Raw genomic sequence first — 12,277 nt, 5'->3', positions numbered from 1 at the left:
TTTCCTTTTTTGCTACAACCACCCCATGTCTTTTTTTAACCCCCATTTTGCGCAGAGGGGAACTGAGGCTTAGAACTCACTAGCACATGGCCAAACACCTAACAAAGTTAGGGAGAGCTGATATTTGAACCTGGGCCTGTCTGGGTTCAAAGCTTGTACTTCTGATCATTCACTCTCATGGGGGACCCAGTGCCCAGGGTGAGGCTGGTACCGTTTCCATGCTAATGGTTCATGAAGGGTTCACATGTATTAGGAGAAAGGGAAAATCCGAACTCCAGTCCTCTGACTTCACAGATCTACACCCCTTCCTTCCAGCGACCCCTCAGAGGGTCTATTTCTGGCACACTAGTCTCTGGAAAATGTCCTGCTAATGACACAGGATTATAAACAGTCCTTTTCCCAGAACAAAAATTTAACCTTTGTATCTCAATCTAATTAGAAGTATTTTCTCTTCCAGAGGCAGGTTTTTCCCCCTGTTTGTTCCATATTTAAGAGGTTTCTTTATTGTCAGAAAAAGTCTCCTAAAATCACAGCTTTTTAAGATGATAGACCCTGTCCTGAGGCCTTAAACATGACCTGTGCTCCTGCACGAGATGGCCACTCAGGCACCAGCACCTGAGGGTGTTGGAGGCTCGGTGCGTCCAGCTGAAGGCTGCTGGACCATGGCCAAATGCAGGGATGGACATTCACCGCCTCCCCCAGGGCCCATCCAGGTGATGGTCCCCTGCCGCCCACAGCAGTCCTTCATGATTTTCTCCTGTGATTCCGAGGTATGCCTCACCTGGCACGGAGGTTCACTGAGACTAGAGGGGGCGCTCCTTCCACTGAGTTCCAGAGGCAGCCCTCTCTGGGAAGAAAGCATTTCTTCTGTACCACAGAGAGGTCTCGATACTAACATCCCTCCAACTGCTGTCCAGGGACAAGCATTCTTCCTGTCAAGATGTATTCCTTTACCACTGAAAGAAATGTGGCCTTGAAGCAGCCATTAGAAGCAGATGATCCTGGGAGAGTATCGGTTGGCTAATACCTGGGAATTGAGCTGAGAGAGAAGACAATGAGCCTGGGGAGAAAGCAGGATGGAGGAAAAGGACATGCATGCCCGACACAAAGTAGGTGCTCAGATAGAATTTGAAAGAATAAATAAATGAATGGAATTGAACCTAGTCCTATTCCAGTTCCATACCCAGGCCACATGACCCATGGGCCACCAGAGGCCCCTTGAGGGCAGGCTGGAGGTGATGGGGAGTAGGAGCTGAGAGGGTAAATGCACAGTGACCTTCTCCACCTGGATGAGAGAGGAGGCCCCGCAGCCCCACAGTGCCCTCCCCAGCCAGGGGCCCAGATCCCTCTGACCCTCTCGGGAAATCCAGGAAAGGCATCTGATAGAAAACCAGGTGTGAGCTGCCGGCTCTACTCATGTGTTTTCCCTGTACTCTTCGGGTTGGTTCAGCTGTAATATTTCTCTTTTCCACCAGCAATTTACTTGGCAAGGATCAGCGCTCCGCTGAGACCCTGCAGAGACCACATAATAGGTATGTTTGGCACATAGTGGGGGTTTTGCTGGTGCTGTGATGTCTTCAGCCCACAGATACTGCCCCGCTGAGGGAAGCTGAGTGTCAAGAGGGACAAACCGTACTGTGACCAAAGCTGAGGAGGTCCTCCCCCTCCCTTTCTTGCACCCTTCGCTTCTCCCCTGGCCTGGCTTAAAGATAAACCAGAACTCCCAGGAGAACCTGCCCTGTGTCTCCAACCTCTTCCTCCTCCCCATTCCTGTCCCCCCACCTCAGCCGCCTGCTGCCTTTGAGGGTGGGAGGATGGGGAGTGAAATCTTCTCAGTGCTCGTGGGAGTGGTCCATAAAGACCCTCGTGCCCACTCCTCTGTGCTCTTCCCTCTCTCCCTCCCTTGCCCCTGAATGCCCACATGTCCCCATCCTTCAGGGCCCAAAGCACTTCCTCGGAGGTGAGGTCTGATGCCTTCTGATCAGGCACCACCCATCCGTGGGAGGCCTGAGTTAAGCTTCCACCCACCGTGAGAGTGGGCCAGCACCCATGTTGCAGAAGAGAAAGCTGAGTCCCTTCCCACAGTCATGAAAAGCCCCCCTGCGCGTCCTGACCCTCATCTCTTAGGGCTGTTTCAATCACTTGTCTATTGGGTGTCACGGACTCAAGCGTTTATTTCATCTTTTTTATCAGGCCCCTCACCCATCAAACTCTGACATTTTGGTGGTTGAATCAGACCATCCCACATGCTTTGGTGTTGAACGCTGCCTACGAAGAGATGTAAGGAAGGACCCCTTAGGCTCAGGGGAAATTGGAAACCAAAGCCATGGATGAGGGCCTGCACCCCCACCACAGGAGGAGCCCGGGTCTGGGAGCGGGTGCGCTCCTTCTGAGTCTCGCTCAGCCTGAGGGCTTCCTGCTCGCAAAGTGGGTGGGGGCCCTGGGCCAGCAACTCCAGGCCACGCTCCTGCGGGGGACCCTGGAAGTCTCGCTGGGCCTTGAGAGCTCCATCACTCCCACTGAGTCACAGCTTTTCTATCCTCGCACTCTTATCAGAAAAAAGAAAATTTATACACCCTTCAGCACATACACACACATTATTAAATTATATGTCTTCCTGTTATTTATGACATACACTATGAAACAGAAAAATGGGAATAAAAAGGAGGAGATGGTAAAATGAACATAAAGAAATTTATGACGACCTACCCTGCTCCCCGGAAGACCCTGGAGCAGCCTGGTGTCGATGGCCAGTTTATGATGCTTGGGCCCACGGCTTCCTCTGCTCAATCCGGCCACTGCTTCCAGCTGTCACCAACATCACATCAGCACTGAGACTGACACTCTGTCCTCCCTGGCAAAACTCCCCACAACCACTGCCCATTTCACAAAGGTGAGAGACCCAGTCGTAAACCATGCGGCCACCACTGTTTTCATAAATAAGGTAATGTGTCTGGGAAGTCATTTCCAAAGCTGACCTGGGTGATTGGATGCCTTTTGGAGAGCTGTGTACATCTCTGGATGTACAAGGCAATTGGCCATAAGGTGGGCAACTCTTTCATGTATTCTCTGTATTTTAACTAACTCGGGAGTAGATTCATGTTGTAATTATGTCACAGCTTCACTAAAAAGGACTTGTGCTGATTTTTAAATCTCAGAAAATTCCATCACTGAGGCAATTAATTAACAATTACTATACCCTATGGGGTGAGCAAAACCACTTTTTCCCTAGTTGGAATTACTTTTTAGATATTTAGGGCATATCACATTCCAAATAGCGAAACCATATCCATGTTGTATTAAAGGATGAAAATTATGCTTTGCTCATTTAACTCCTAGTAAGTAGCTGGTGAGTTTTATACTGAATTAGGTCAGTCATTGAAGGGTAAAGTCTGGGTGGAAAGCAGAAAATAGAATAAGACACAGTTGGAAGGGGGGATCCTTATCTGAGGTCTCCCGGGAGCCAGCCTGGCCAGTGGCAGAGACCACCCACCTCAGCCATAATGGGGGCAGCGCACATGGCGGGACACTGGGAGAGCCAGGGGTGAGTTGGGGAGGTCAAGGTTGATGGTTTTAGTCTTTTCTGTGAATCAAGAAGCAAGATCAGCCACTGAAAAGGTTGGCTGACCAAGCCCCTTGTTCCCTGGAGTTTGGACTAAGGTTCCCAGCCTGAGTGCACGTGAGTTATAATGAGGTCATCTCTGCCTGCTAAAGCCATGTACCCAGTCCTAAAACACTTGTTCTGGGCTGTGGGCACTGTGGGCTGGGCGCCTTGTGGTCATGTGGATCATTGTTTTTGTGGTGAAGATGCTTTCAAGTCAGAAAGTAAAACCGAGTCCCTGTCTTGGAGGCCCTCTGGGCCTCTGAGAGGGGTTGCTGGCATGTGCCAGGGCTTCTGTGAAAATTCCCTGCTCACACATCAGCTCGGCCTGGGGTGGTCTCAGCAGCCCTGTCTTGGGTCAGGACAGAGTTCACAGCCACATTCTGAACTTCCTTCAGGCCCTTCAGGGGCCCCCAGGGAATCATTCAGGACGTGGCTGAGGGCATTAAGCATGTGGGGATTGGTTTATTTGTGAGTGTGTGTGTGACTTAGATGCCCACAATGAGAACTAGATGGACTCTAGGACCTGGACGATAGTCTAAATTATTTGAGTGGTCAAGTGTTTTTGCTTTTTAAATTAAGCCATGAATGAATCCTCACATCCTCATACAAAGATGTCAGTCTGTCTGGAGGCCCATAGGGTGAAATGAGAGGTTTATGCAGTACCCTGGGAGCAGGAGGCCTGGGGGGTAGTAGGCACGGCTTGCGGGGGTACCCGCAGATCACTGACTGACTGCCCCGGAGTTAGGCCCCAGGTCAGCTTCACGAATGTATCTCCTTATAAGGAAAACAGTGCACACGCCAACATTGCTTTGGTTTTCTTTTATTGGGTGTGTCGGAGAAACAGGACTGCAGAGTGAATTCATTCACGTGCCACTCCGCTGGCCTCTTGCCTGTCCACAGTGTGCTTCGGCCTCTTCTGTCTGGGGGAGTCTCCCACCGGCTGGTGAAGGTGGGTGGCTGCCAGGTGACGCTCTGCTCTCTCCTCAAGGAGAGCGGAAGGTGACCTTTGTGATAACTGGCTTCAGGGGAGTTTTAGGCAGTCTTTGTGGGTCACAGCTCCCTTATCTCTAAAAAGACTCAGAATAAGAGGATAGAAATGGAAGTTTTAACACTGCTGGGGGCCTTGGTATGCCCTGATTCTATACATAGTGGGCGTGTGAGAAGAGGCTGGGCCCGAGAACACCAGGTTCAGGAGGACCTATTTAATCATCCGTGTGCTTCCTCATTCAGAAGGTGTCTGCTGGGAACCACCCCTACCCCAGGTGCAGATACAAAGGGGCATTGGGAGGCAGCCCCTTCCGCCTGGAGAAACAAGAAAATAGGCAAACCCAGTATGGGGAGGATCCGGACGAGACTGGGGCAAGGCAGGGGTGCTGTGGGAGCTCAGAGTAGGAGACTCAGATGATCTCCAGGAGTGCCGAGGGGAAGGGTCTCGGGAGAAGCCGCCTCTGGTGCGCTCAGGCCCTTGAGATAGCTAGAGGAGGGCTCACAGAACACTTGACCCCGCAGGTCTCTGAGCCTAACTACTGCTGCAGATAGTCGCCCCCTGCCTCCCCATTTACCCTGGGCCCTGAGGCTTTCCCCCAGAATCTCCATCTGGGGCACATGTGGGCTACACTGGGGTGGACCTTAGCCCCAGCCCTCCAGCGCCAGCAACTGGCCAAGGCCAAGAGTGAGGGTCTCCAGTGACCCACAGATCAGACTGCCCTCTTCCCACCCAGCCACACTGCCCTCGTTCCTTGGCCTGCCCATACCCCCAGGGCTAATGGCATAGGCAGAAGAGAGGGGCGACCCCATTTAAACCCATTTGCAGAGAAGGCTTTGAAAAACCCGAGCAAAATGTTCCCTGTCACCCCCTTCGTTTCAGCATTAGTTGGTGGCTCCTGTGATACCTCCTGATGTGAGGAAGTCCCCACACTGATCAGCAGGGAGGACGATGGGCCTCCGCCTTCTCCAGTCATTATCTGGCCTCCCCACTCATCCTCAGGGACCCAGATGCCCTTTGAACCCTCATCTCATGAGGGGGGGTGGTTGTTCTCAGGGCCTTGCAGGGTTTCCAGCACTTCCAGCACTGGCTCCTACCCACTGTGCCTGTACCAGGCACACTCAGGCACCCCAGCTACCGACCCAGAGCTGGGGGTCCTGCTGGCAGGGCGAGCAACAGGGGAGGAGGAGTGTGGCGAAAAGGACAGAGTCTCTCTGGGAGGCAGCAGGGGGCAGGATGAAGGCAGGGTTCCTATTTCTTTAACCAGTGTAGTCCTGGCCCTGCTCCCAGAGACGTGAGGCCCCAGCAGGGGCTCTGAGGGCCTCCCTGTGGCTCATGGGTGCTGAGATGCCCTCCCACTCATGTGACACCTGTCTCAGGAAGCTGAGGCTGGGAGGATGGAGGCCTCCTAGCTCTCAGGAACAGAACCCTAGCTGCTGTGCTCCCCAAAGATGGGAATTCTGGTGACCCTTCAGTTTCTTCCCTGGTGAAAGGGATAGCAGAGGGCCCTGGAGGACAAAAAGGAGCAAATGGTTCAATGACTTTCTGGAAAGGACCTGGCCACCACTTAGAAATCTATGCCCCAGTGCTGTCTCTTGCACAGCTCTGCAAGTGCAGGCACTTGGTGTTGAAGGTCAGGCTGTAGGGACCGAGCTTGCCAATAAACAAAATGCATGGAAGAGTGTGGTCCTCACAACTCCCACAGGGAGAAGGAGCCTGGGATTGACCCTGAGCTCTGATTCCAGCCTCAAGGTGCCGTTAAGCTAGTTCTCTATCCTTCCTATGGAGTCAGTTTTCTCATCGGTAAAATGGGCATAATTATAGGACATTTGTAGGGTTGTTTAGGGGGTAAATGAGGTAGTGCATGGAAGGTGCTCAGCATTGTCAGCAGAGGGCCTGGCACATGGTAAATGCTCAGTGAGTGTTAGCTTGGGCTGTCTGTGGGAGCAGCAGGGGCCTGTGGGAGCACCCCACCCTAAGGAGGTCCCCTCCTCACACTCTGAGCAGGACGGTTGTAGAGGAGTAGCTGGCCTAGAAGCAGAGCCAGGAAGAGTGAGGAGTGAGATTTCACAGGAGGAGAAGAGAGCTGGCAGCTGAGCTGAACGGGTATGCCAAGGACAGGGAGAAGAGGCATGGAGACGTCTGCCTCCTGGGATCTGGCCTCGGTGGGGGGTTGGGGGAGGCAGCCGGGGAAGGAGCCCACCAGGGCTGGAAGAGCTGGTAGGTGCAGCCCATTATGAGAAAACAGTCTCACTGCCAGATGAGCTAAACCCACAGGAAGCTCAAAGATGGCACAGAACACGTCTTGACTTCTCCCAGCAAGTTTTGCCTCACAGGCCATTAGAAGCCGCCTCAGGTGGGTGGCCATGGGCGCCTTCTCTGGCCATTACTGTGCTTGTCCTTGCCACCCTTTCCGTCAACCTTTCCCCCCTCCTCCCCGAGAGTTCTGGTCGCCGTGAGGGGCAGCGCAGACCCTTCTGGGGGAGGCCTTATGTTCACAGGGACGCGAGCCAGAGGCCAACAAAGCTTTGTCTGGCTGACCTCTGTGCCTCTCCTGGTATAACTCTGATGCCTTCTTATGCTAGCAAATCTCTGTCTGATCCAAGGCATGTGCCCCAACTTGACTATAATCTCCATGAAAGTAGGAATCTTGTGCGTGCGGCTCATGTCAGCATCTCCAGGCCCAGCCCAGTGCTGGCATGCAGTAGGCATTCAGCAAATTCATTGGTTGGATGAGTGAATGAATGAATGCCTGTGTGCAGGAGTGAACAAATGGTGCATCGGAGGCCTGGCGTTTTCTGGACTGAATCAGGGAGAATGGCTCTCAGGAAGAACCAGGCCCTTCAGTTGGGGCAAGCCCCCTCAGCTTCTCTGAGGGCAGGCTGCCTCCCTACTCTGCCGCATGCTGGCATGCCTTGTGCTTTCTGGGGGGCACATGCCCCTGGGGAGCCAGGTGTGGACCCTCCCTCAGAGGCCCTGCAGTGCGCCCTGCCAAGGGCGTCACCCAGCAGCCCTTCTCCACAAAGCTGCCTTCACACCACCCTTCCCCTGGCCCTCCCTTCTCCTGCTTCAGAGAAACTCTGTGTTCTGTGCATTTGACACGTTTTGATTGTCTGAAAATATCTCAGAGTTGTTCATTTGTTAAAGCTGCCTTCCCACAGTGAGGCCTCATTTGTTTATTTCTCATCCCATGGTGTGCTAGGCCACCTCTCTTCCTTGTGTTGGAGCTTGTGGTGATATTTGCAGGTGAGGAGAGGAGGGCAGGATGGCCATAGGACTCAAAGCTAGACAGTTAAACAGGTGAGGCCAAGAATCTGAGTTGCCCAAGGCCTGCCCAGCAAGACTGAGGATCGTTGACTTATTATTGAGCCCAACCAGACTCTAGGGCTGCACAGATCCCCGAGTTAGACATGGTGCCTGCCTTCTCCATGGTAACGAGGCTAAATATGGACGTGTTTCCATGGAGAGCCATTTAGCAGCTGCAGCCCTTCTTCCTCCAGGAAGCACCCGTGCTGGGTTCCTTTGGCCTCTCAGAAAGTGGCCAGAGGTGGCGTGGACATCAAGAAACAGATCTCACCTTTGAAGATGTTTGTTTCCAACAAGTGTTCCATTTCCCCAGCCCAAGAACCATCAACATCCCCTCCTTGTGACAGCTAGAAGTGGAGCAGTCACACCAATGAGCTGACTGGGGAAAGGGATCTAGACTGGATGCGAGCATTCATGCAAGTTACCCCACCTCCACCTTGCTCCATGCGGTGGGTTTGCTCCTTTTGGGGAGGAAAGCGGATGGCATCGGTTAGAGGGAGCTGGTGAGACAAACACAGTGATCCTGTGTGCATGCACTGCTGCTCCTCCCACCAAGCCTCTTTTGGAAGAACTATTACTACCAGGAGTTTTTTAAATGTTTTCCATAATTGGGATGGCCCCCTTCCATTTTCATAGAATATTTGAACGTTCCAGAGTTTTATTTTTCTCTTAAAGAAAGTAAGTCTTTGCTGCCTGTTTGAATTTGAACAAGTCAAATCTCCACACATCCTAACTGTCTGATACAGCAGTGTGGAATGAAACGTTGATGTTTGTGGAAGGCTAAACATATAAGCTCAGTATTAGGTTTACAAATACTCTGCTTAACCTCCGTTGGCTGGTTAGTCATTACATCATCTGTGTTTATAGCTTAATCGCCTGTTAAACTGGGCCTCTCCACACAGAGCTGATCATATGGGTGTGTTTGTATATATTGGGAAATATCTATAATGCATGTGTATACATAGAGACATGGGTGTGCTCCTGGTTAACTAAGATATGGAAACTTTTAAAAGATGTGGAGAGCCATCGCTAGTCATCAGAGAAATGCAAATTAAAACCACAATGAGATATCACCTCACACCAGTAAGGATGGCCAGCATCGAAAAGACTAAGAACAACAAATGTTGGCGAGGTTGTGGAGAAAGGGGAACCCTCCTACACTGCTGGTGGGAATGTAAATTAGTTCAACCATTGTGGAAAGCAGTATGGAGGTTCCTCAAAAAGCTCAAAATAGAAATACCATTTGACCCAGGAATCCCACTTCTAGGAATTTACCCTAAGAATGCAGCAGCCCAGTTTGAAAAAGACAGATGCACCCCTATGTTTATCGCAGCACTATTTGCAATAGCCAAGAAATGGAAGCAACCTAAGTGTCTATCAGTAGATGAATGGATAAAGAAGAGGTGGTACATATACACAATGGGATATTATTCAGCCATAAGAAGAAAACAAATCCTACCACTTACAACAACATGGATGGAGCTAGAGGGGATTATGCTCAGTGAAATAAGCCAGGTGGAGAAAGACAAGTACCAAATGATTTCACTCATCTGTGGAGTATAAGAACAAAGAAAAACTGAAGGAACAAAACAGCAGCAGAATCACAGAACCCAAGAATGGACTAACAGTTACCAAAGGGAAAGGGACTGGGGAGGATGGGTGGGAAGGGAGGGATAAGGGGTGGGGGAGAAAGGGGGCATTACGATTAGCATGTATAATGTTGGGGGTGCACGGGGAGGGCTGTGCAACACAGAGAAGACAAGTAGTGATTCTACAGCATCTTACTACGCTGATGGACAGTGACTGTAATGGGGTTTGTGGGGGATTTGGTGAAGGGGGGAGCGTAGTAAACATAATGTTCCTCATGTAATTGTAGATTAATGATACCAAAATAAAAAAAATAAAAATAATAATAAAAAGATGTGGAGAGCACTTTTAAGGCAATTATAACTAGTCTCTGAAGGAAGAATCATGTTGTGTGTTCTGTGTTGCAGGCCGAGTGGCATCAGAGCCGAGTGATGGAGTCCCAGAACCTCTCCATGGACATGACCGACTCCTCTCCTGCCTTGGCCAGTAACAGACTGGAGAATGGCATGGCCCAGTTGATCACCACCGAGGCCTGGAACATCAACTCCACCGACCTGGTAAAGAAGGCCCTGGTGACGGTGCCAGCCCCATCTATTCTGAATCCCCCAGCCGAGTCCCAGAGTGGCATGGCTCTGAAGGTGGCAGCCACCGTGCTGCAGCCCCTGTGCCTTGGGGAGAGCCCAGTGGTGATGCCCATTCACATGCAGGTGGAGGGAAGCTCCACGCCCGAGCTCAACCCTAATGGCAATGCCACCTACGTCATGACCACGCAGGGCCCTGTGCAGCTGCCTGTGGTGCTGGAGCAGCATGTCTTCCAGCACCTCAACTCCCCACTGGTCCTACCGCAGGAGGCGCCCTGCTCCTCCAGTGCCATCCACAACAACCTCTTCCAGGGAGCCGAGGATCCCGAGGCCCAGCCCCAGCTCCTGGACCTGCGCATCCCTAGCCAGCCGCAGGAGCCGGCGTTGCCCTTTGAGGCTGTGCTCCAGAATTTGTTCCCCTCACAGGGCGCTCTCGGCCCCCCACCCTGTCAGCCTCCTCCTGGGTATGCCCCAGTGCCCCCTCAGCCCTTCAACTCCCCCTTGTCCCCCCTGGTCCCGCCGGCCACCCTCTTGGTGCCGTACCCTGTGATCGTCCCCTTGCCCGTGCCGGTCCCCATTCCCATCCCCATCCCCGTGCCTCAGAGTTCTGAATCCAAGCTCAGCCCTACTTGCCCCAAGCCACCATCTTCCTTCGGCCTGCACTCCTTTAAAGGGGCCCAGACCCCGCTGGAGAAGGAGGAACTGAAGCCTTTTGACATCCTCCAGCCAAGGGAGTATTTCCAGCTCAGCCGTCACACAGTCATCAAGATGGGGAGTGAGAATGAGGCCCTGGATCTCTCCATGAAGTCAGTGCCCTGGCTCAAGGCTGGCGAAGGCAGTCCCCAGATCTGCCAGGAAGATGCAGCCCTAGACCTGTCGCTGGCTGCCCACCGGAAATCTGAGCCTCCCCTTGAGCCACTGTTTAACAGCCGCGGGCCAGTGGACAGCCCAGGTCACACTGTGACGGAGAAACTTCCCAGTAGCGTGGAAATGCCATTCACCCCTGCCAGGCCTCACGAAGCCATGGCCATGATGGATGGTCGCAGCAGCAGTGCCGCCGAGCTGCACAGCCAGCCCGGCGGCGAGGTCAAGGCTGAGAATAGCATCGAGCTGGGGAGCGAGTCCCAGGCGGCCAAGGTAATCGTCTCCGTGGAAGACGCTGTGCCTACCATCTTCTGTGGCAAGATCAAAGGCCTCTCGGGCGTGTCCACCAAAAACTTCTCCTTCAAAAGAGAAGACTCTGTGCTTCAGGGCTACGACATCAACAGCCAAGGAGAAGAGTCCATGGGAAACACGGAGCCCCTTAGGAAACCTGTCAAAAGTCGGAGCATAAAGTTAAAGAAAGTGAACTCCCAGGAAATACATATGCTCCCAATCAAAAAACAACGGCTGGCCACCTTTTTTCCAAGAAAGTAAATAATGGCTTTTTAAAGTTTTTATGATTATAATATGGGGAAAGGTGCATTGGTTTTATAAAAAGGCATTTAAAACAAATTATCTTTGTTAATTATTTTGGGAAGTAGTTGGGAAGCGGGAAGCTGAATTGGCTCTAGAAGCCCTGTAAGCTAGTATCATTTTCTTTTTTAATTTTTGACTTTTCACAGATAAGTAAATAAGAGCAACCTATTTTTCAAGCAGATTGCACATTTTTTGCAGCTTTAATGGAATATTGGGTGAATCAGAGGGGTAAAAAAGCTATTTTCATTGCCACAAAGTGCTTTGATGATGTAATACCTAATAAAGGGTAGGATGAATATTTCACAATAAATGTTTGTTTGCACTAATTGGTTGCAGCATTCTCTCATTTTTAAAAATTGCATTCCTTAACTGGCATGGTTTGGCCAAAACTGTTGCCTGTAAAGCATTACAAATGATCTGTGTTTAGAGACCCGAGCTCTTCCGGCATTTTGGACGAGGAAGAATTGTATTGGCGAGGATTAAGAATACATATAAACTTGAGCAAGTCACTTCCCCCTCTAGGCCTCAGTTTCCTCATTTGTAAAATGGGACAAAGAAGGGTGGGGAGCTGAGTCTCAAGTACCCGGGGCCTCTACCAGTTCACATAGACGCCACGTGTGGAGACACGTGCCGTAGACCTAAACCCACAGATGTCTCTAAAAGGAAAGTTGACCTTCTTCCTCCCCGCCACCTCCCAGCATTTAGCTGGAAGGGACCTTCTTTTCAAGGGCAATAGGAGCATTGTTGTGAATGACT

At 51.5% G+C, this 12,277-nt stretch overlaps 1 protein-coding gene across 16 annotated transcripts in view; it reads left to right on the top strand.

Annotated features, from left to right (window-relative positions):
- Positions 1-11,847, top strand: part of RAI2 (retinoic acid induced 2) — a 337,772-nt gene extending 325,925 nt beyond the window's left edge. For 14 of the 16 annotated variants that reach the window (XM_073227440.1, XM_017679592.3, XM_017679597.3 and 11 more), the window contains one exon: positions 9,890-11,847. In XM_073227440.1, the coding sequence (XP_073083541.1) occupies positions 9,890-11,479 (1,590 nt within the window). In that variant the 3' untranslated portion in view covers positions 11,480-11,847. Of the gene's footprint in view, positions 1-953; positions 1,110-1,475; positions 1,533-9,889 lie in introns of those variants that run through there. The other 2 variants (XM_017679603.3, XM_073227445.1) reach the window with 2 other exon arrangements.
- The last annotated feature ends 430 nt before the right edge of the window (positions 11,848-12,277 follow it).

The sequence above is a fragment of the Manis javanica genome, chromosome X, assembly GCF_040802235.1.
Source record: "Manis javanica isolate MJ-LG chromosome X, MJ_LKY, whole genome shotgun sequence".
NCBI classification, from domain to species: Eukaryota; Metazoa; Chordata; class Mammalia; order Pholidota; family Manidae; genus Manis; species Manis javanica.
The sequence above is the reverse complement of the archived record's forward strand: the minus strand, read 5'-3'. Positions and strand labels throughout refer to the sequence as shown.